The sequence below is a fragment of the Lactuca virosa genome, chromosome 4 (genome assembly GCF_052849685.1).
Source record: "Lactuca virosa cultivar CGN04683 chromosome 4, Lactuca_virosa_CGN04683_v6, whole genome shotgun sequence".
Taxonomy (NCBI): domain Eukaryota; kingdom Viridiplantae; phylum Streptophyta; class Magnoliopsida; order Asterales; family Asteraceae; genus Lactuca; species Lactuca virosa.
Window position 1 is genome coordinate 345,545,405 of NC_136429.1, and position 25,038 is coordinate 345,570,442.

A 25,038-nucleotide genomic window follows, 5' to 3' on the forward strand; every position below is an offset into this window, starting at 1 on the left:
GAGCAACATGCATCGTTTGAGACTTTTCGGCAGAGACTTTGTGAGGCGCCAGTACTTTCCCTCCCTGAGGGAGTTGAGGATTTTGTGGTCTATTGTGATGCATCCATCTCGGGAATGGGTTCTATTTTGATGCAAATAGGGTATGTGATTGCATACTATTCAAGGCAGCTGAAGCCTCATAAGGCGAAGTATGCCACTCATGATCTCGAGTAGGGGCAGTGGTTTTCGCCCTTAAGATTTGGCGCTATTATCTTTACGAAGTTCGGTGTGCTATCTACACAGACCATAAGAGTCTACGATATATTATGGATCAACCTAATTTGAACATGAGACAGAGGAGGTGGCTCGATGTAGTAAAAGACTATGAATACGAGATTCTGTATCACCCGAGCAAGGCCAATGTGGTGGCCGACGCTTTGAGCCGGAGGACAGTCGGTACCTTGATTTGGGATGTGTGTTTGAGGATTACCATAATGACTCCAGTCTTGGAGATGATCAAGGATGCGTAGTCGGAGACTATTAAGGAGGATAATCGGAAGAGTGAGCAGGTGGTTGGTCAGGTTTCAGCCTTTGATATTGATAGCAGGGACTTATTGACACTTCATGGTCAGATTTGGGTGCCCTATGCGGGTGGGTCACGACAAGTGTTGATGGATGAGGCCCACAAGTTGAGATTTCCATTCATTCGGGGGGCCACAAAGATATATCATGACCTGAGACATGGCTATTGGTGGCCGTGTATGAAGAGGGACGTGGTGTGGTTTGTGGAGAGGTGCTTGACCTGCCCGAAGGTCAAGGCCAAAAATGAGCGCCCTCATGGCAAGTTGCAGCCCTTGGAGGTCCCACTGTGGAAATGGGAGCAGATTACGATGGATTTCATTATGAAGTTGTCCAAGGTTGTGAAGGGTTTTGATGCTATCTGGGTGATAGTTGATCGTTTAACAAAGAATGCTCACTTTCTATCCATATGTGAGAGAGCTCTTCTGCCGAGAAATTGGCCAAGATTTATATCCGAGAGGTGATCTTCATGGGGTTCCGAATTCCATTGTGTTAGACCGGGATGTTCGTTTCACTTCCATATTTTGGAAGAGGTTTCCTGAGAAGTTCGGTACCCGATTGCATTTTAGTACCGCTTACCGTCTGCAGACAGACAGGCAGAGCGGAAGACTATTCAAATGCTCGAGGAATGTTGAGAGAATGCATCATTGATTTCGGTGGGAGTTGGGACTCCTACCTTCCTTTGGTTGAGTTTTCTTATGACAACAACCATAATGCTAGTATTGACATGCCTCCCTTCAAGCTCCTGTATGGGAAGAAGTTTCAGACTCCTATCTGTTGGGGAGAGGTTGGAGAGAGAGTCATGGGGAGCATTGAGATAGTGCTTAAGATGACAGAGCTTATCCAACAGGTAGATCTTTTCTAAGATTAAGTTTATGTTTATTTTGTCCCAAAACCTTGGTATTTGTGAGTATAGACTACTCCAGACCATTTGAGTTGTCCTTTCAGACGTTTTAGAGTGCACGGTGTTATAAAAATGCAAGCTCGGTCCTTTCCTTTCATCCATGCATGAGTTATGGAGTTGTTGGTGATGTTAGAAGTTAGGGTATTGGGATTTAGCTCTCTTTAGCCATGCAAAAGTATAAATTTAGAGACTTTATGGATTAGAATGTCTTTTAGGGTCAGATCTGAGGTTGAGGTAAAGCGTCTTAATGATTAAGAGCTTAAAAGATAGGATTTGAGTTTAGGCCCAGCACGTTGACTGTAAATTTGGCTACGCCCAATGTAGTTAACTGGGAGCCCGTCTTTCTGATGTTGTGCTCTACGCCCAACGTAGAGTCGAGTACGTTGTGCGTAAGGTCAAAGTGTTGATCTTTGACTTTCTTTGACTTTTTGACCAAGTGTGCCTTTTTGGTCAAGTTGTAAGGGTTTTGGTCTTTAAAGGGGTAAAATGGTCTTTTGCCCAAATTGTGGATTAGACTTGGCTTGGGACTAGTTGAGTATGAAAAAGTACCTTAATTGTTGATTAGGGGTATTTGGTGTAATTAATAGGCGAAGTCTAGTTTCGGCAGTTCGGGTGTGAGTTCTATCAGTCATCTATACGAGGTGAGTCTCCTCACTATTGTTACCTATGTGGTAGAATAGGTGTTGACCAGCTGGGTATATTTGTTGTTACTGTTATATGTGTTACTGTGTGTGTTGAGAATTCTGATAGTCTCCAGGATTGCTGATAATCCACAGGGCGTGTTGTTTGCCCACTGAGACTTCGGGTCGTCTCCAAGGTTGCTGATAACCCATAAATGTTTATTTGTGTTGTGTTGTGTGATACTTTGGGGAACTCACTAATCTTCGTGCTTACATTTATTGATTAAATGTGTTTCAGGTACTTCTGATGATCGCGGGAAGGAAAAGGTTTGATTGTACACATTCGCCTGCAGTTTCTGATTCCGAATATTTTGGAACACTCTGATATTTTTATGATGATTGTATATGATACTTGAGATTTTCTTGAGATGAGTTTTTATAAACAATGTTTTTAGTTAATTAAAAATGAAAAAATGGGCTTAAAATTTTGGATGTTACTTTTAAGCTTAAGATGTGATCGATCTCTCTTTTCTGCCAGCCGCCGAAAAATCCTTTTCCTTACCAGAAAACCCACTGGACCACCATGATGATTCAACCTCAAGATCCAGAACTGGCGGAGGAGCGGTGGTGGTGATTTAACCTCAAGATTTAGATCTACCCAATCTCTCTTTCCTGCCTAACCACCACCCTGAAACAATATCTTGTTCGAGATCTTTTTTTTTTTTTCCATTTCTCTTGGGATTGTCTTCACCAGAAAGAGACATCTATCTTTTTATTTCCATTTCTCTTGGGATTCTCTTGGGATTGTTCGAGCTCTCTCTTTTTTTCCATTTTTTTCCCAGTGGTCTCTCTTCTCCGCCATCTCTCTTTCATGTTGCTACTCTGTACTTCGACTCTATCGCCAGAAAGAGACATCAGTGCAGCCATCGAACACCATCAATTGTCACTGGAGGATGAGACAATCAAACATTCTCTTCACGATCTCCAGATCTTCTTTTTTTCCCTCTATTTTTCTTCTTTTTTCTCATTTCTTCCCTTTTCATATATGCTTGTGGGTGTTGTGGTGGATTTTATTTCAGATTCTCAAGTTGGTGTGGTGGAGAATTTAATTTGAGATTTGCTTGAGGGGTTTTCCGGATATGACTTCAAGTTCTTAGTGGTGGATAGTGGTGGTTAGTGATGACTGTTGGTGTTAGTGGTGGTTTCCGATGACTGTTGGTGGTAATGGTGATTTCTGGTGACTGGTGGTAGTGGTTGTTTTCGTTGATTGGAGGTGGTAGTGGTGAGATGTCTTATAAATTACTTAATTAATTTTCTTTACTTAATAACTAATCTAATTAGAAAACTGAAAAAAGAAAATATAAGGGTAAAATAGTCTTTTTATGTCTACGAAGGGCGAAAAACGCAACAAAATCAAACTACCGGGACGATCCGAGTGCAAAAAAAGTCAGGGACCAAACTTGCAATTTTAACCAAACCATAAGGAGTAATTTACTCAAAAAATTACAGATATTTTAAAAATTTAGACAAAACTACAAAAATGGTCCCTGTGATATGCATTTTTTTCTGAGGTTTAGTCCAAACCTCGACTTTTTTGGCTTCATGGTCTTTTTGAGGTAGTTTGTTTGGTTTTGGTCCATCGGTAAACTGAAATGACTGTAATGCCCTTATGATATTTTTTTTTTTATGTTTTTTCTATTTAATTTAAATGAAAAAAAGAATAGATAATTAATTTGGTTCCACGATCTCTCTCTCACACATACACACATACACAACTACCTGGAGGAACACATTTGAAGACACATAAATTCTTTTGGGGTACATGATAAACACATGTAACATACATGATGAACACGATGAACATAGATTAATTTCTTCTGAAAATCGATTGAAAATTCATGTTTTGAAGACACAAAAAATCATCTCTGTAAACACATACACACACGACACACGAAGATCTTTGATTTCTTGAACAGATTTCTGGAAACACACACACCTGTGGGTTCATAGATGAACACGACAATCTGGGTTCATAGATGAACACGGTGAACACAAACCTGTAAATCGATTTATGGGTTTTGTTAGGGCCGACAAAAGGTTGATTTCGAGAGCTTCTCCACAAATGAACGAGGTGAACAAACACACACACACCAGATTTCACCAAAAATTAGTCAAATTGCAGCAACTGAATCGAATGGAGACTCTAGATGTAACTTCGCAGGGGTGTTCTTCGGTGACAGAGATAAGGTTTTGAGCGGTGGACCTTTGTTGATTCGCCATTGAAAGATCTGTTCGAGTTCGAGTTATGATGATGATAATGGCGGTCCTCTTGAAAAACAGAAATTGATTTCGAAATGTTTTAGTCTGTAATAATCAATGAAGAAAACTCTGTTTTCTGATGATTTTCCTATTGTTGTGTTCTAACCAAAAACCCATTTCCACCACCATTTTTATAGTGTTTGGACACAAAATACGGAGATTTGACAAACCCGTGAAGATGATGATGAACAGGTGAGTCTGAACCATTAATCAACCATTTCTCTTTGATTTGGGGCTAAGAGAGAGAGGTGGTCCTTTCTTGTTTTTTAATTAATAAAATATATAAATAAGTATTAAAAATGTAAAATTAAAAGTAAAAGGATATTAACCTAAACCACAAAAGACATACAAGTCAGAAGACCTCAATCCAAGGTTTGTCACTACCATAATCCTGGATTGTCAGATTATACATAAATAGCAGGCCATCAATGGTACTAAAATTCGTTGATCAAATGGGAATATGCTCGGATTCTAAGGAAACATAAACACAGAAGTCCAAGTCCAAAGGATTTAAAAATTCACTACAATCCCAGCAGTGCATTGAGCCAGTGAGATTTGAGTTTCTAGGGTTCTCCGCCACCCCTGTATCATCCGAATTTGTGTGAAACAATCCAAGATACGGAAGAACATTTTCCAGTTGTCGTCATCAAGTGCATTGCTAACATCGATTTTTGGGCGGCAGTATCTTTACGCTAATTCGTTCGAATATGCTTAGCACCAGAAAATATACCGGGAATGTTCTGTTTCAGGTTTACAATGGTTTTTGCCCTTTTGTACAGATATATGAGTTTTATTTGGGGGAAATTTGGTTTTCCTCTCCCAAGAATACGACTGGGCGAAGAGATTTGAATTATAAGACCTATTTATATGTTCCCTTGGGGGGTTGTTTTTTGAAACGATTGTTGCTGTGAGAATGGGAGACAATATCTCTTTGATGACGGGTCGTGTGCTTTTGGCTTTTGATGCCACAAAAGATCGAAATGAGCTGGAGTTTAAGAATGTTATAGATGACATTATATCCCGAGGTGACGTGATTAACAGGGGAGATACCATTGTGGTGTTTGGTGTTCTGCATAAGGTCTCCCATCCCTGTAAGTGTTTGTTATAATGCCTCTGACCGACATCAAAGTTGCAATAATATTCAGCAAATATTTAGATCTGGATAGATAATGAGGTGGTAGCTACTGTAGTGTAAGAAACCTTGTTATTCAACTATCTTTGATTTTTTTTTTTTTTTTTTACCATGGGTCTTCTAGTTGCAATCATCATCTTGAAATCACTCTCCAAAACTCATTTATTTAACAAACCACCCATCCCACGGATAAGTGTTTAAGAGGGTGTTTGGGAGTGCTTTTTTAACTAGAAAAGTGCTTTTAGATAAAAGTGCTTATTTGCTTATAGTGACGGTAAAAAGAGTTTTTTAAAAAGTGTTTGGATAAACTTTTATAGTGAAAAAGCCAATAAGTCAATAAGTTAAAAAGTGTTTGACTTAAAAAATGTTTTTTGAAGTTATTTTGGCTGAAAAGCAATAAACAGTTTCAAAAAGCCACGTTTTACATGCTTATTAAAAAGTGCTTATTGAAGCTTATGAAAAAGCTATTTTGAAAAGTGCTTTTGAGTTTGCCAAACACTTTTTTTTGGCTTATTAGCTTTTCAAAAAGCCAATAAGCAAATAAGCACTTTTCAAACACAATCCCAAACATCCCTAAGTAGGAGTAAACTCGTGGACAAAAAACAATAATTTTGATGACGCTATAAGCCTTAATGTGTGGGCTAACAATAACTTCCATTGTGGTTTTAAGTTGATCCGTAGGTTATTGAGTCCATTACTTTGAGCTTAGCCCCTCTCGAATCCTACACTGATAAGACCTCATAGTCATAGGCCTTAAGTTGTAGTGGGTCTATGACTTTGGCTTGAGGTGTTACATTTTACACAGCACAGTAGTGTTTACAATTTATATATATATATATATATATATATATATATATATATATATATATATATATATATATATATATATATATATACCTTCTTTATGTCTTGTACATGAGATGACTTTTTCCTTCTTTATGTCTTTTCTTTGATTCTACCGAGAAAAAGAAATGAGTTTAATGGAAAATGGCAGTTCTCTGCTTTCTCTATTAAAATGGGAATTTTATTTTTCTTCTCTCTTTGAAGATTAGTACAAAATAAATAAATTAAAGTTTAATCGGTTGGAATCTGAACATGTTGTCATGTTCCTCTAGCGCACAGCTTTGTATGTTAGATTTGGTAGTGTGGGTATAGGGCAAGTGAAATTGGAGCTTTGGGACACTAGTTGTTTTTGTGTGGATAAGAATTCGACATATAGCCCGCCCTCTTTCTTCTTTTTCTCATTAAGTGCTGTGCTGTGTGTTTAAAAAAAATATATACATATTTGATGTGGAATGGAAGGGAAAAAATATATTACGACTTAATCCTTGACTTTCTCTGTTCTTTTATACATTAAGTAAAAAGAGAAACACCCATATATAAATATAATATACTCATTAAGCCTAGTAAGCCAAAGAACAAGCACCATAGTGCTATTTACCATCAACTTAAAAATCCCACTTTTATCGGTTTAGGTTTTGCTAGAAAAGGAGAATTCCTGGTGGTGGTGGTGCAGAAATAGTAGTTCTGGAGTGCAACACTACACTGATTTTACCTAATTAGTAGACAAGACACAAATGGAATAGTTTCTGGATGCTTTTTTGTTTTATGTATCCAAAAGTTCCAAGTTTTTTGAAATGTTCAACAAACAAAACTTAGACACTGACATTATTATTTATTTTCGTCAATCCTCAATAGGTTACGTAACACTACAACTGATGGACATATTCATCTTAGTCACCTCAAAATAATATATGTTGTGCATTGCTAAACTATTCATGTTTCTTGCTCAGTTGGTTACCAAATGCAGATAGAAAGAGTGAACATCAGAGCCATGGAAGAAGAAATTCAATTAAAACTTGATATGTATGCAAAAATGCTACAAACAAGTGCCCAAGATTGCAAAGAAGAAGGGGTAATGATGAATGTTGTTTATTATCTTTATCTGAGATACTATTAGTATTATATCTTGAAGCATTTAATGAAAAGTTGGTGTTTTCTTACTATGAATATGAATATGATCAAACGCAATGACAATGTTGTGTCTCTTGCATAAGGACACTAACTTGTTCTCTAGTTCAAAGTGCTTAACACATCACATCTCACATGATGCTGTTGGGAATTGGGATTGGGGGAATAATATCATTAGACTCATTTAAGTAGTAACTTTAGTTTTATCTGTCTTCAGTTGATGAAATAATGACTTGTCCATGTGATTTAGGTTGACATAGAAGTGAAGATTACTTGTGGAACTCCTATTAAGAAGATTATTCAACAGGAGGCTTCAGCTTGTAATGCAACATGGGTTGTCCTTGATAGGTTGGCTTTAAATTGAATTCATGTGCTAGATATATAATAGATATGATGAAACAGGAAAATTCAAAACCAAATGGGACGGGAGCTACTTTACTTTTGAAGTTTGATTTTTGATGATGATTGATGAGGGCATTCACAGACGAGAGATGCTGTTCCACCTCCACCTTTTTGGGTGGGAGTGGGACAAAAGATTTCAAATTTGTCTATCACATCCTCATCCTCTTCTGTTATGTTTTGTCTCCACTCTTGACTCTTGTCCTGTCAACAAGGTTGCATTTGACATTCTTTGAAGATGATAATATGATAAGCCCCAACTTTATAAGGTTATAGCCAAGGGGTATTTTAGTACTTTTGAATTTAATGCAGGATTTTATGTTAGTGGTAGTACCATGTTAGTGGAGATAGTTTTTGTGGTCAGGTGTGCTGTAATTCCTTTGTCTCATCTTAGTCCTAGTAGTATATATATCTAGTTAGACTGGAAGAGAAAAGTAGCTAAGAATTAATTTGTAAGAGAACATTGTTCTTCTTCTTTGGAGAGACTCTCACCTCTAGAATTGTGATAAAACTATCTTTATGAATATTATCAAGTAATCTGTTAGTGTGAGTGTTAGAATGCCTGGGGTATACGATAGATTCAACAAAGGTCTATCAAATGGTATTAGTTGATGCTGGGATGAGGCAGTGAGAAAGGTGCAAGATGAACAACAACAATCTCTGTGGATTTAACAACAAGAAAAGGCATGGGAAGAGATGGGGATCATCCATATAGAAATGCTAGAGATGGTGAAGAAAATAGAGATGCATCGTCAGAACCAGATAAAGAGAGAGGCTAAGAAGGCTAAATGGAGAGAGTATTACTGCTCAGAGGAAGGAATGGAGGCTGAGAAGGCTAAGTGGAGGAAGATTTATTACTCAAACTTGAAGGAGAAGGAGAAAGTAGTCCATGAGGATGAAGAGGAAGTATCACTGGTAATTTCTGAGTCGCAACTTCCACCACCACAACAACTAACGGCCATCGTCTTCACTACTGCTGTCTACACCAGCTTCCGGGTATGAGAACAGAAAAAAGGGTGAGATGATGACACTAGGAAGAGATGTAATCAGAACTTCCATGGTTGATGGGCATGAAGGAATAGCCAAGTCTGAGAAGGCTAAATGGAGAGAGTATTACTGCTCAGAGGAAGGAATGGAGGCTGAGAAGGCTAAGTGGAGGAAGATTTATTACTCAAACTTGAAGGAGAAGGAGAAAGTAGTCCATGAGGATGAAGAGGAAGTATCACTGGTAATTTCTGAGTCGCAACTTCCACTACCACAACAACTAACGGCCATCGTCTTCACTACTGCTGTCTACACCAGCTTCCGGGTATGAGAACAGAAAAAAGGGTGAGATGATGACACTAGGAAGAGATGTAATCAGAACTTCCATGGTTGATGGGCATGAAGGAATAGCCAAGTCTGAGAAGGCTAAATGGAGAGAGTATTACTGCTTAGAGGAAGGAATGAAGGCTGAGAAGGCTAAGTGGAGGAAGATTTATTACTCAAACTTGAAGGAGAAGGAGAAAGTAGTCCATGAGGATGAAGAGGAAGTATCACTGGTAATTTCTGAGTCGCAACTTCCACCACCACAACAACTAACGACCATCGTCTTCACTACTGCTGTCTACACCAGCTTCCGGGTATGAGAACAGAAAAAAGGGCGAGATGATGACACTAGGAAGAGATGTAATCAGAACTTCCATGGTTGATGGGCATGAAGGAATAGCCAAGTCTAATGTTGAAGAAGAAATATCTTTGGAAGCTGTTGAGCCGGAATCGGAACCCAAAACGACACTTCCATCATCTCTGCTGCCGGCTCCTTCTCACCCGCCGTCGCCATCTCCACCACCTTCACCGCCAATGTCTCCACCACCTCTTCTAGAGTTCAAAAAGAGAAACGAGGGCACACTTCTAGACATTGGAGGCTCAAACCATTTTGTTAAAAAGCTTGAAATTCCCTTGATGGATAGCTATAAACCACCGCCGTCGTTGCCATCTCCAACACCGTTTCCACCGTATCTAGGATTCGAGAATAGGATCGACGAAAAACACTCAAAGTTGGGTGACTGAAAGCAGAAAATGAATGGCAGCAACACCGTTGGATGGATAACTGAGGCTGGAAGCTTGTCAATGGAAGAAGCTATATACGATCATTCAACAATCTCCCAAGTCGGAATGAAGACGACGCAGATGACGGCTCTGTTAAAACTGGTAACGGTAAAGTTAATTTTAGGTCATGGAAAATATGGGCTTAAGAAAAAGAATAAGGCTGAAATTAAATAATTGGGCCCACACAATCTAGACCAGACCATGGACTGTGAAATTAAAATAAAGAAAGATATAAGTCCAAGTCTAGAAAAAGGGACGACTAAATACCTTTTTCCCACAGCAACTACGTTGACTAACGCAAACTTGGATTTCCCTCCCACCCGACCCATCTACATATCTTCCCTCGACTTCTTTAGTTCTGTTGAACCTACCACCGGTGACGGTAGTGATTTGGAAGTCCCGGAGGTCACAAAAGAAGGTTTATCAGGGACTCCCCAAATTGATACACCTTTCGACTCTAGTACGCCAAAGTCTGGTTCTTTCGTTCAGATTTCCACTTCACAAACAGGAAAGAATGAAGGCAACTCTGACCAAATCCTAAAAAAATCTCAACCCAATTTGCTGTTATTTCTGTTCCAGTACCATCAGATCACACAAGCTGAGGAAACTATGCAGTTCTCTCTTGAAGATTGTTCAAACCCTAAATTGGATTCACATACTCATCATCAGTCAGGGCTTACGAATTACAATTCTGTTTCATTCAAGAAAGACAAGTTTACTAAAGTATGTTTCCACAATGCAAGCTTTGGGGTAGATACAAACCATGTGGCGGATCCCACTGTGTACTTGGTCAAAGATCACATAAAAGAAATCAGCATATCAGTTTCATTAATGACAGGCCAAAGGAAGAAACCCTTGTAGTCATGACTATGTTTTCTTCTTTGAAGTTTGGTGACTTTGGGAATACTATGTTTACTGGGAAGAACGAGACCACAACGCACCTCGTGAGCCATCATTATCACATTAGAGAGTCGGCTTATGATCATTCTTTTGATATATGCACCGTTGGTTGTTGTTTTCTTGAACTTTATATTGGGAAGGTTCTGTTTCCTGGAGCTACTACAAATAATGTCATGCTTCATCTTAACATGGAACTCAAACTATTAGCAGCAGCGGGATTTATCGTGTGTCATGCTTCTGAACCCATTCCTGATGACAAATGGGAAAGGGCACAAATGCAAGATTTTGCAGATCAAAGGAAGAAAATTGGGGAAGTCCTAGTGTCCTACACAAATTTAAGTGCGATGTTGGGGTAGTGAAGAAACTACGGGAGGTGCCTGGTTCTAAGTATTTATCCCGGTTTGTGATTATTGATGAGAATGGGGAGGTTGTGGGTACCATTGTTGATGTTACTTATCCTACGAAAATGGTGGCATATTATATGGAGCCTGTGTCATCTGTGGCGAAGACTTATCTCACATCAGATACAGTGAAGCAAGGAGGTGGTATATATGTGGTGATTGTTGTGGTGACTTTTAGATTGTGGCAAGACTGAGAACAAGATAAAGAGATCTTCCGGAAGAATTTGGGTGTTGTGCATCGTTTTCATTCACCTTGAGGACAAGGTGAAAGTTTGGGCCGCCGGTATTGATAAGCCCCAACTTTACAAGGTTATAGCCAAAGGGTATTTTAGTACTTCTGAATTTAGTGCATGATTTTATGTTAGTGGTAGTACCATGTTAAGGGGACAGTTTTTGTGATCAGGTGTGTTTTAATTCCTTTGTCTCATCTTAGTCCTAGTAGTATATATATCTAGTTAGAAGGAAGAGAAAAGTAGTTAAGAATTAATTTGTAAGAGAACATTGTTCTTCTTTGGAGAGACTCTCACCTTTAGAATTGTGAGAAAACTATCTTTATGAATATTATCAAGTATTTCTGTTAGTGTGAGTGTTAGAATGCCTGGGGTATACAATAGATTCAACAAGGGTCTATCATAATACTTTTCGCCACAAAAGAGTAGACAAGTTGGAAAAACAGACGTTCTTCCAAACTCATAATGCTATTGCTATTTAAAATTCAAATAAATAACTATTTCCCCAATGCAATGGTAGTAGAAATTTGACCTTATATGTAATTTACTACTGATATCATCTTAGATTTTTGTGGGGACACTTAATACTTAATAGTGAATAACAATAGCCTTAATGTTTTTATTTGTATACTCCATAATAAATGGATTTCAGTGTCTACTCTTTACTTAATTTTGTGCATATTGTCATCAATTTTAGCTTATGATTTACAATTACAGGCACCTGAAAAAGGATGTGAAGTTTTACCAAGGTCAAATCCTTTGCAAGCTTGCATCAGTTGTAGATAACTTAACCATAAAGCCTTTAAAAACCGAGCCCATGAGTGATACCGATAACACAGAAGTCAAAGTGGTTCTTTACAGGTCAAAGCATGTGCAGTTGTCGGCTCCAGCTCCACAGGATCACGATAATGTTGACCAGTCAGTTATTTCTCATAGTTACTCTGCATCATTCGCTTCCTATGAAAACCTTGAAATGCCTTCAAAGAAACTTCTGTCTTCATTAATGCACAAGCCGTTGGGTCAAACTTCCATATTAACTGATGATGTAGATGCTGCATCAAAGCAAGATGTATCAGGTCAGGAAGTTTACATTACTCTTTTTTTGTATATACAATCATACTTGTGGTCCCCGCATGCTTGCCCTTGCAGCAAGGAAGACAAGAATCTATAACAGACGTCTCAGATTCAAACTTGGCATCATCTATTCTTCCTTGCTGTGGGCATATTTACCATGTTAGCCGCTTACGGCTTGCATATATATAAATAATGGGTCTGCTCCAAACAGTCCAATCTCCTAACCACATAAGCATACATAACAAACATACATGAAGCAACGGGTCTGCTCCAACCTCGGGTGAATGCTATGGGCTAATTCATAGTGTTACATCTTGCCATGGGCTACCCCCATGGTCTTACGGGCAAGTGCCATGGGCTACCCCCATGGTATTTCCCTGCAATGTCATGGGCTATCCCTATGGTCTTACGAACACGTGTCATGGGCTACCCCCATGATCTTACGAACAAGTGTCATGGACTACCCTCATAGTCTTTCCCTGCAATGTCATGGGCTACCCCCATGGTCTTACAAACAAGTGTCGTGGGCTACCCTCATAGTCTTTCCCTGCAATGCCATGGGCTACCCTTATGGTCTTACGAACAAGTGTCATGGGCTACCCTCATAGTCTTTCCCTGCAATGCCATGGGCTACCCCCATGGTCTTACGAACAAGTGCCATGGGTTACCCCCATGGTCTTTCTCTGCAATGTACAAAGTCATATGTAGTTAGGGATCGGATAGACAGTCGAACAGATGATCCATCCGAGAGCGAATAATCAGACAAGAGCATTACAATCAGGCATTAGACAAAGAGTTCTCAGGCTATCCAACTTAGACTACATAGAACCCAGGTTATCTTTACCACATAACCATACAACATACATTCATATCATAACCTAACATGGTACATTCCCTTGGCAACTAGCCTTCCCTAGTACCTTACCATTGGCCACTTCTCAATTAAGTTCTTTGCTGATTAGTCATACATAATCCTGATAACTAGTTTACCCCAATTACTTTATCCAAACATAACTCCTATTAGTACCATACGATGAACTGACAAGACCCTACCAGTCTGGCATACCAAGACACCAGTTGTCCTATACTGCACATTCATACAAAGGAATGATCCTAGCCAACTAGCATACTTGTACTCTAACAGTGCTTCTATCCTACCATGCAAAGGACATACAATGGGATACATGACATAGTGAGAAAGTCACCTGAATTGCAGAACCGGAGAAGCACAACAACACCTTAACTCCTTGTACTGATCAAGATCTTGAACCGACTAGCACTAAGACAGACAAATCCTCAATTAGCAACCAAATCCTCCAAGTTTGACCCCAAGTCAAACTGGTCAAAAGTCAACGGTCAACCCAATCAAAGTCAACACCACGTTATGACCATTCTTTGGTCATTTCGTGGGAGAGTAAGGACCAAAACAGTTGCGACTCCAGGTATTGTCACGTCGTGGCAAACCCTATGCCACGTTTTGACATCTGGCAGAAGGCCAAAATCCTCATTAAGTGCTTAATTCCTTCATACCAAGGCCCATAACTTAAAATCTAGTTCTTTTTACTGACTTAATGGATAAAGTTTTAAACTTTATCCATTAGGACTCTATCCCAAAGCTAGATCTACAACCCTAATTCCTTAATAGCATAAAACTCATTTATTTCATGCAATGGTCTAACCTTAAACATTACACTAATTATTCAAATACAAAACACACACACACACACATATATATATATATATATATATATATATATATATATATATATATATATATATATTACACTAGGATATTGTGTTACATCTGTGCCAACACCCCTCTATTTCCCTGAACCTCATAAATAGTGAATGTTTTAATCGGTTCAGCCGCAAGGGATTTGTTGTCCACTTTTGTCCGTCCAAACATAATATGAGAATTGAGCAATTCAGGAGATGATTGCTTTCATAAATAAATTGAGTATTGTGGGATGAGATTTTACATAGCAGAATGCCAGAATGTTTGGCTATTTCACATGACAATTGGTTTTTTTTTAGTAGAAAGTAGAGTTCCATTCACACACCATTAAGTTTCAGATCCTTACCAAGGAAGATGGTTTGAAGAGAATTATAGGAACATATGATATGCCACCATAGAATGACATTTTATAGAAATTGTTTGAACTTGGCCAGTAGGAATTCGTTACCCTCCCATTGTGAGTGAACCTCCATGCTTTCAATCTGGTCATGCAGTAACTACAAAATGAATATCAATATACACATACTAATACATTTTTGGTAAAATGAAAATATAAAAACTCTAGGACATCTTGAATCACATCACTGCCAGCAAACTATCTTCATGGATAAATTAATGCCCCCCCCCCCCCCCCCCCCCGCCCCGGATACGGATAGGACAAGTTGTACTCGGCATTAGACACGGACCATGACCCAAAAAGGATGGATAGGGATTCGCTCTCGATATCTTTTCAGTGCAAAAGACGCAAATACCCCTTCATCCCAATCATCAAGAATCCCTTAAAAAGCTTGTCCAGTCTTTTCCCCTAAAGAATGTAACGTGATATCTCTTATTGGCATTATTTTTTTATATTTCTTATTTCGGCTCATGGTTTACTTGTAATGGTTGTTGGCAAGGCAATTTACTGTTAAACGGTTCCTTCTTAAGCAGGCAGCCTCTCTTGTGGTGGTAAGAATCGTACCAATTCTTCATGGGTCGTTGGAAATTTACGAAAAAGTCCTCGGCGAAAGAGATCCTCTGGTACACCTGTTCTGTGCAATGCTTGTGGGATGACAACAGAATTGTATATCAAGGAGTCGATGAGATTGAGTTACTCAGAAATACATCTTGCGACAAATTATTTTTCAGAGGAAAACTTGTTAGGTGAAGGAGGTTATGGTCTAGTTTACAAGGGTCAGCTCAATGATGGGCAAATCATTGCTGCTAAGGTGCGGAAACAAGCAAGCACACAAGGATTTGAAGAATTCTCTTCTGAAATTTATGTTTTGAGTTTTGCACGCCATAGAAACATCGTCATGCTGTTGGGTTATTGCTGCAAAGAAAACATTAACATATTGGTTTATGAATATATCTGCAATAGATCACTAGAGTGGCATCTCTTTGGTAAGCAACTAACTCATTGGCTTATTTTTCATACATGAATCATATTTTACCAAAAACGTTTCCCTTTAGCATATTTCTTTGGGCTAATGCCAGAAATAGCAACGCACTTTCATTGTTCTGTTTGTTATAGCATCCTACTTTAAAATCTATCCGGTTATAACAATGTCAGTCATCACAATACATAAAATGTTTGAAATATGATGTCCTAATGAGAAAAGATTGAAAGTACAATGATGTAGTTAGGTAGATTTATCATTTATCAAAAAGAATGCCTTTATAAGAAAAATGTTGTAATAGAAAGTAGGATGCTATAATATACAAATAAATGTCGTAAGGACGCGAAAATCCATAAAAGAGGTCTCAGATTTATGCCTTGCTTTTATGTTGGTTGGTAGATTTTTTCAAATTGAGTGTAAAAAGCTATTGGTAGATTTCAAAATACAAAACCTTGATAAGAAAAACGTTTGAAAGTAGAATGATGGTGTACACAGAAAAAATATCGTGCGCTGCTATTTCTTTCATTTAGTCCTATCCTATCCCCTTGTGTAATTGAATTCTATGTTTTTTTTTTTTTTTTTTTGTTGGGGTAATGTATTTGAAAGATGAAGCAGCAAATGTCCTTGAATGGCGTAAAAGACATGCAATAGCTATAGGAACTGCAAAAGGATTGAGATTTCTTCATGAAGAGTGTCGCAGTAGTCCTATCATTCATCGGGATCTTCGACCAAGCAATATATTGCTGACCCACGACTTTGTGCCAATGGTAATGATGTAATTTCACCTTGATGACATTCTTGATGTTTTATTTTATTATATTGCTTTGCGGATGAAAATAGAAAAGAAATAAACATTCCCACCACAAAGCGATAAAGGATGGTGAAAGTTTAGGGACGGAACTGGATAAAGTTGTTTTCAATGATGTGATGGGGAATGGGGAAGGCAGGGCACAAGTGTGTTTGCACCTTTCGAGTTAGAAAAATAAAATAATTGTAACAACTACTTCTGCTGTGTTGTATTACGTAATAAGTCTAAGACTTTAGATAGCAAGCAGCTCATCACTGAAAGGCTAGCCCTCTCCTATTTATAATTAATTACATGATTGCAGGATATATCTATATAGTTGGCACTGGACCAATTACGAAACGAATAGGATAATAAGGAAATAAGAAGAAGAATTCTGAAAGACTAGAGCTTATTTAGTATTATTGTAAGTTTTAACATCTGATTCATAAGCATGGAGACTGGAGAGGCATTATATGATTGAATTCAATTGTATATTGTCAGTAGGGCATTTTAGGGGATTGGAGTTTGGTCTTGCAGGGGTTGTAAACAGTAAACAGATGTTGAGACTACAAGTGTAGTGGGTTAATGACACACAAATTAAACTAAGTAGGATAGTTAGTAGCTATTGATGTTGATGCTATTTGTCCAGAACAGCTCCAAAACCACCTGTTCTGTTACTTATATCTGCATTTCGGTCTCTCATAAAACTTACAAAAGTTGCCATATGGAACAACTTTCGTGAAACTTGATATCCTCATGTGGGACCTGACCTGGGATCTATAAGGCCCAAAAATGACTTTGTTCTTCTTCAAGTAGGTTTCTTCAATCTTCATAATAGAGTAGGAGAGGAGTTTTGGGAAACTAATCTGACTCGACTAGCTTCCAAATCTCCTGCCTTATATCAAGATTCAAGAAAGAAAACAAATCTGGGCAAATTCTTTTCTACATACCTGTGGTGTGGGGGATGCTACATATCCATCCATCCACCCTAGGCACAAGGTCATTTAGTTGGGGGTAATTATGGGTATTCAGCAAAGATAAAGAAGATGTTTTTGTTTGGGAACAATCTAAATCTTAGTTCCATCTTCACACTGCTTCTTCCCTTCAAATTTCAATCCATAGCCTTGTATAACACAGATTGATTGTTTCATACTCGACACATAATATAAACAGCATTTCTTTGGACGGTTCCGGCTCCGGGTTTTCTATTTCTCTAGCATTCTGGAACTCTTTCGTCTTCTTGACTTGAGAGTTTCTTTCTTCCAATTTCCAAATCCAACTTAACATCCCTGTCACTGCTCACAATTACAATTACTTTTCCACTCAATACCATCGCCATTACAAATCGGTAGTTGAGAGGAAAACCAAAGCATATATCCAAATTCCAATACAAACAAATATTCTTAAGTGGCATACCTCACGTCTTTTTCCTCTTGTTGGACAAATATTCAAAACACAGCTTGTCCCCAAAATTCATTTGCTACTGCAACATACTAACTTCTCCCCATTTCCCTGACTCTTCTGTCCCAAGTCTTTTGATGTTCCTGTCACTGTCACTTTCATTCTCTACCAAGTAACGCCTTCAATTTCTTCAAGATAGAAGAAGGAAAACAGGGTAGGTTATCTTTTTGGTGAATCATGTCATTGAACCTTTATTAGGCTTTTATTTTCGGTAATTCAATCAATACAGTAAGCTTTGTTCTTTTTGTTATTATTATTAATTAGTATCTATCTTTTATAACACGCTGTTGTTGGTTAGCAAGTTAGAGTTATAGTATTTAACAGGGCATTAGGGTTATGTGTTTTGGCAGGCAGAAAACAAGAATTGTTGGGTTCCGGTTCCTAATGCAAGCTATATATGTTTATGTACCCATGCAGTTAGGTGATTTTGGGCTTGCAAAGTGGAAAACGAATGATTCTCCTATCCAGACCAGAATACTGGGTACATTGGGGTGAGAAAGATTTATTTTATTTTTTTATGATATATGGTGAATGAAAAACTAATCTTTTAAGATGCAACATCCATCATATAATAGAATTCATTATGATGCAAGCTGAATGATTAATAGAATTCAGAATCTATGATCCAATTAGGAAATAAGAATTGTTTGTGTATGGATTGCAGTTATGTGGCGCCAGAGTATGCGGAGAATGGAATGGTTTCTGTGAGAACAGATGTTTATGCATATGGCATTACTCTTATACAAATAATATCAGGACGAAAAGCTGTTACTTCAGATACACAAGACCACCATCAGTCCCTCAGACAATGGGTATGTATGTATGTATGTCTTTTTCCTTCCGTTTCTGACTGTTGTTTTTCATTATTATTATTATTATTATTATTTACAATTTTTTTCTTTCTTTTTCTTAAATTAGGCGGAACCATTAGTAGAGAGCCTTGCTTTGCATCATCTGATTGATCCTCGACTTGGAGATTCATATGACCCGTATGAGCTGTACCACATGGCAAAAACAGCTTACCTGTGTGTCAAAGTCGACCCCGACAAACGTCCATCCATGGGAGAGGTATCTTATCTTACTACTACTACTACTACTAATCCATTTCAAAATATTTACCAAATTTCCATTTTAAAAATGAAACTATTACACTATTTGTATATATTTTTTTTTTTTTCAAAATTTCACATATTTAAACAACTTATAACTTTATTCACCGAAAATAACAAGAGACATTTTTCATTATCATCTTATTTGGTTTCATGTAAATAAAATATCCATTAATTATAATTATATAACTGTATATAACATTTAATATAATAAATTAGTTATAGGGAAATTAGTCAGAAATTAATGAGATTCATTTCATTACCGATTCTAGTCGGTTGTAAATTAACTTGTGTATGAACGTTTGTAAATGTAGGTTGTGCAGCTACTTGAAGGGGAGACAGACCATTTTAAAACATTGACCGATCAGTTTATCCCACATTTTAACAACTAGTTAATGTATATGATAATATATAATATTATATACATGGTAAGTAACTATCTGTTCACCCCATACCACCACTCCTTACTCCTTGCTCCTTACTCAAGGAGAAGGAGAAACCCATTCTTTGTGATCCATAACAACTATTCTGTGATCTACTAAAATCAAAATGTTCAATCTTTTGCTGTCAAAGAAAATCTCAGTTTAGCCTTCTTCATGTATGTATGTTGGCCTTCTTGCTTATACCTACCAATACAATACAATATATATATATATATATATATATATATATATATATATATATATATATATATAACATGTGTTCCTAGCATCTATTGTGTGCATGTAAGTACAAATCTAGACCAACGGATGGAATAGAATCAATGATTATGATCTAAGAGTCTATGATATTACAATAGGGTAACATATACTATATAATCACACAAATTTCAGCATAAATGTATTTTAGTCAATTAACCTATATTAAAAAAAGGAAATTTTCGTATTTTAAGGGATAAGTAGTTCATTAATTTTTTTAAAATCTGATTTTTTTTAAATTAATTCAAATTTAATTGTAATATAACTTTTAGTAATAATCGATTTTATTCTGTCAGAATGACAAAAAGTCAATTATAAACTAGTAAAGATATTTTTGATTTTATTCTTGCAGAATATGGTTACATTCAAGATATTTTTTTAAAATTAACATGCTTAAAGACTTATATAACATGTTATCAATAATAACATTTTTTTTATAAGAATACGGATTTTATTCTTTAAGAATCACTAATTATATTAATTCATAAAGAATATGACTATAAACTATTATTACATTCATTCTGAAAAAAAAATCTAACCTATAATGGTTTAAGAATTACATTTAATCTTAAAGATTAAAACTAAATATGGTTGCAAGAAAAACATCAAAATTTAATATAAATACTAATCCATTCTGAAAGAATATTACTGTTAAGAAACACATTATATATTGTGACAGAATACATTATGGTAGAATACACTCTCGTTCTATATGTTTTCTTCTTTTTCCACTTCAAAACTTAAATCCACAAAGAAAACATCAACTTTCAAATATTAAAAAATTCAATGCATTCTAAGAGAATAAAACTATAAATTATGACAGAATGTGGTAGAAATTATAAAATCTGACAAATTATAATAGAGAATAAAAACTATAAATTCTGACAAAATATTGTAGACATTAAAAATTATAATTTATACCAATAGAATGTAATCCTAAAACTGCAATGAGAATAACCGACGTAAAATCGAATAAAATTATGTGAGAATGCTTTTATATGACAAATAATAAAACAAACTTTCGTAATTATGTGTAACATCCCAAAAATTAAAACTAAAAATTTCATTTTTTTTTATAATAAAACCATCAACCCAAACGTGTTTTATAAACCATAATAGAATCAAAGTGTAACAAAAACATCCAAATACATCATAGTCAAATAAAAAGCGGAACAATGTGGTGTGTGCGATGCGATCACCCCGAGCTCTTCCCCTTGGATCTGGAAGTACCTGAAACATAAACTGAAAACTGTAAGCACAAAGCTTAGTGAGATCCCCAAAACACCACATACCATACATATCAAACATATAATGGGCCCCGCCCGTCATCGGGCCCAGCTCGGAATAGATCTGTCAGTCATCAGGCCCCGCCTGGTATACATACAAACACATAAACACATGCAAGAATCACAAAGATAAATAGCATACAATATAATCATCAGGCCTCGCCCGGTATACATATCAAATATCATACATGTAAGAGTCACACAGACAACTAGCATCCTAATCATAATAAACTATGGGCCGCTATTGGTGCCTTCGACCCGTTAAACATAGTGAGGAAACTCACCTCAAGCTGCTGAATCTCTCAAATAAAATCTCGGACTGCTGATCCGGAAAAATCCCCGCGCTAACTCAATCAAATAAAATTCAATTAATAATTGGTCCACAATCCAAAACGGGAATCCTAGTCCGAAGTCCAACCATCAGGGTGAAAGTCCATTTTACCCTTTCCTCACTTCGCCCAAAATCCGAGGCCAAATCCAATAGTATTAAAAGCCCATATGGCCCAACTTACTAATTGGGCCCAAAACCCATCATGGGCCTAATTCCAAGAAGGCCCAAAGCCTTAATGCCCCAATATCAAAAGATTATTGGCCCAACCTAGGCCAAACCCTAAAAGTCCAAAATATGGCCCAATACACGAAAGTCAACAAAAGTCAAACTGCTGAGTACGCTTGGCGTACTCAGACTTACGCTCAGTGTACTACCTCCGGGGCTGGTACGCGCAACGTACAAGCTGGGTACGCCCCGCGTACTCCACAGACGACCAACCCAACCCATTAAGCAGTTCATCGGTTAAGCCATTAAGCCGAACTCTCAGATCTGATCCTAAATGGTGTCTTAACACGTAAAGTTGGCAACTTTACTCCCATGCATGACTTAATGAGACCCAAAACTCAAAGAGAACCATAATAAGGATCCTAACACATGCATGGACCAATATAACTCATAAAATTGCATTTTTATGGACAAGAGACCTCAAAGATGCTAAGATCTAACATCCATGGCTTCTGGAGTAGACCACACTCTCAAATATGGCTTAAAGGACCAAAAAAATGCACAAATAACACCCTAAATTGGATCTAGCATAAGGAACCATCAACTTGAGATCTTTATACCTCAAATAGCTATCAAAGATGATGATGATTCTGGATCTACAAGCTCAATCCACTCCAAAGCAACCTCCAAGTGTTATTCTTGTTGGGTTTTAGTTCAAAAATAGTTTCATAAACTAGAAAAATATGGCAACGGAAGACTTTAATTTTTTAAATAACATAAACATTTTATACCCACCAAGAATCTTCTTGCAAGTTATAGAAAGATTGAAACACCAACCATAGAACGGATGAAGAAATAACAACCTTTTTAGTTCTTTAGGTCCTCTTGAGAGGCTTGGAAGTTGATGAAGAATGTGGAACCTTTGAGACACCAACAATGACTCAACTTGATGTAAATGCTAGTCCAAAACTCTTAAACCCTTAAGCTTTAAGTTCATAACCAATACGAACTTAAAGAGGGCATGAAGATGCAAGCGTTCTTCAAGTTTTCTAACCAAAACTAGAGAGAAAAAAAGAGGAGAAGGAGGATTCAGATTTTGCATCAAGAAAGGAAATGAGCACACTAGCCAAATGCAAGCCCCTTATTTATATGCATAAAGTGAAAGTATTAACCATTAGATCTTAACACTTTAAGCACATATGTCCCCATGTCATAAACATGTCTCCCATGCTTCATTACTTTTGAATAAACTAATGGAAAACCCATACTTTTCTTCTTTTTATTCAAAATTCGAAAATTGTATAAAAAAGAGGAAAGTTAGTTTAAATTTTATAAACTCAAGGTTTATAAAATATAAACTTTGTCTTTTGAGTAAAATACAAAAGGTTTTCAACTAGTCCAAAAAAGTTGTACACAACTTATTAGTTCATACCATATGAATTATGTAATGTTACTTGCTAATGAAAATTATTATTTCCATGAAATAAATAATTTCCAATTTAATTATAAGAGTTTTATTGAATATTTATTAAAATCAATTTCTAATAAATAATCAATTGTATCAAGTTGTTGTTAGTGTGACCCATTAGTATCATATGTTATTTAGCAATATCACTTTAATACGACTCTTGAGCATACTAGACCTTTTAATCTCCCACTTGCGCAAGACTCATATTAGACTAATATAGACAGTGGTGAACGTCTAGCAACATTTCACTGCCCCCAAGACCATACAACTTTTTGTGCCATTCCATCAACACCCAATTCCCAAAAAGCTCAAAGCTACAATTGGTGTATAAGGTAAGTTTATCAGTTATCCCTTTTCTACAGACATCATGTTGAACATGAGATTCGGATCGTGATCAATCTCATTAGTCGTTCAACTTTTGGTAAGGTGCTTTAGATGTCTAACTCTCAACACATAAGAGGAACAAATCCCATCTTGATTACATAAGCCTCTTGCATAGTTCAGACCATACCTAAAAATGGCTTTTATAACTGCCCGGTCAAGGAACAACATTTGACCATATCGAAGCATAGTACTCCCTACACTCAAGTCCCACTATGTATCTCAAGTGTTAAGGATACAAAGATAATACCTTTTAATCATGTATCATTCATGACTGTGATCCATGAGATGATCTTGATGCGAGTCAGTTCAGTACTAGTTCTCTGACAAGTACCTATGAAACTTGGTTACAACCACTTGCCTACTTTCATCTAGTAAGAGTCAACCAATCCAACTCATATTAGTCTTACTTTATAATTTCTCCCACAATTATAACCGACTATGAACCTTTAGAATAATAACATTATTCATGGATTAAACATGTTAATATACAACACAACAAGTATTAATGTGATGACTATATCCCAATATATCATAACATTATCTAATAGGTGTTATTATCATGTTCCAATATCCAAATACTAAATCCAAATCAAAAACCCATTTCTAGAATAATAAAGTCTTATAGCTGAAGTATACTTAGTTCAAAAGAATGAATTTATCAATGGATCTGACAAAATTTAACTTGTGTGAATTCTGTGAATATATCATCTCCATACTTAACTTTACTCTAGGTATAGTTAAATATCTTGGAGAATATGATTGGTGTTCTTTCGTGACATAGAGTCTCTTAGCTTGATTAAGTATACTCTCGAAGTCACAAAGATTTCTATGTGATCTTTGAATGGCAGAAATCAACATAGTTTTTCAATGATCCCATTCATCCAATCATATCTGAATTCAACTTCTAAAGTAGTGTATTCTTATTTTGTAGTAGATTGTGTCATTATGTTTTGCTTGGACCTTATTCCAACCAAAACTTACCTTTCATTCCATAACGAAGTCAAAATCCAATTCATAATTCACAATTATTTATATATGTTTAGAAATTAACATCTTGTGTAGCTCTTTCCATAAAGATCCTTTCTAAACTGATTGTCTCTTGTATATTCTCTTAGTTCTTCTAAAGTACTCTTAGAATGCTCTCTTAGTCATCTAGTAACTTAACCATGTATTCAATTAGTATCCTATGATATGCTTACAGCATGATCAAATTCCAGGTCCTATGCATAATATGGCATAAATGATGAATTCATTTGCCAAGCAAATAGAATATAAATCATTTCGTCTAGTTCAAGCCTACGAGCTATGTACTTTTGAGGCTAGCTCAAAATGGTGTCATATGACAATGCCAAGAATTCTCCAAAAGAATCTTGTGTGTTGATCCCTTTCAAGATATTTCCAATATATGTATAAGGACATAAAACCTTTAACATTCATTTTATCTATCTCTTATAGATTTTACATTCCAGGAACATATCTTCTTCTTCCTAAGTCTTTCATTTTAGAAACATTTTCCGAGTCAAGGTGAAAACAACCTTGCTTAGTCAGAATGTGATCTCAAATGATTAAGTATGTCTCATTCTTACAATATTAGGAATTTCACTATGCTCACACTAGTTCTTAGTAAACACACATG

The 25,038-nt window shown here is 36.7% G+C and overlaps 1 protein-coding gene across 4 annotated transcripts; it reads left to right on the forward strand.

Annotated features, from left to right (window-relative positions):
• The first annotated feature begins 3,903 nt into the window (after positions 1-3,903).
• LOC145108624 (serine/threonine-protein kinase CDG1-like) lies at positions 3,904-19,671 on the forward strand. Of its 4 annotated transcripts, none has more exons than XR_013708420.1 (10): positions 3,904-5,492; positions 7,327-7,448; positions 7,755-7,852; positions 12,243-12,601; positions 15,265-15,717; positions 16,320-16,480; positions 18,379-18,452; positions 18,626-18,777; positions 18,880-19,029; positions 19,385-19,671. XR_013708420.1 is itself a non-coding variant. In XM_079045675.1 (10 exons), exons 1-10 carry the CDS (start codon positions 5,315-5,317, stop codon positions 19,460-19,462), a joined length of 1,821 nt encoding a protein of 606 aa, XP_078901801.1. In that variant the 5' UTR covers positions 3,909-5,314; the 3' UTR covers positions 19,463-19,671. The 4 variants fall into 4 exon arrangements, 3 of the variants coding, with proteins under 3 accessions (XP_078901801.1, XP_078901802.1, XP_078901803.1); XM_079045675.1 differs by having other exon boundaries at positions 3,909-5,492; positions 18,626-18,773; XM_079045676.1 differs by having other exon boundaries at positions 3,910-4,593; positions 18,626-18,773.
• The last annotated feature ends 5,367 nt before the right edge of the window (positions 19,672-25,038 follow it).

Bases quoted from the DNA above. Each gene is read 5' to 3' on its own strand.
- LOC145108624 (XM_079045675.1), top strand. From the start codon at position 5,315: ATGGGAGACAATATCTCTTTGATGACGGGTCGTGTGCTTTTGGCTTTT. The intron at 5,493-7,326 runs GTAAGTGTTTGT...TTTCTTGCTCAG, and splicing joins GCATAAGGTCTCCCATCCCT to TTGGTTACCAAATGCAGATA. The intron at 18,453-18,625 runs GTGAGAAAGATT...TATGGATTGCAG, and splicing joins AGAATACTGGGTACATTGGG to TTATGTGGCGCCAGAGTATG.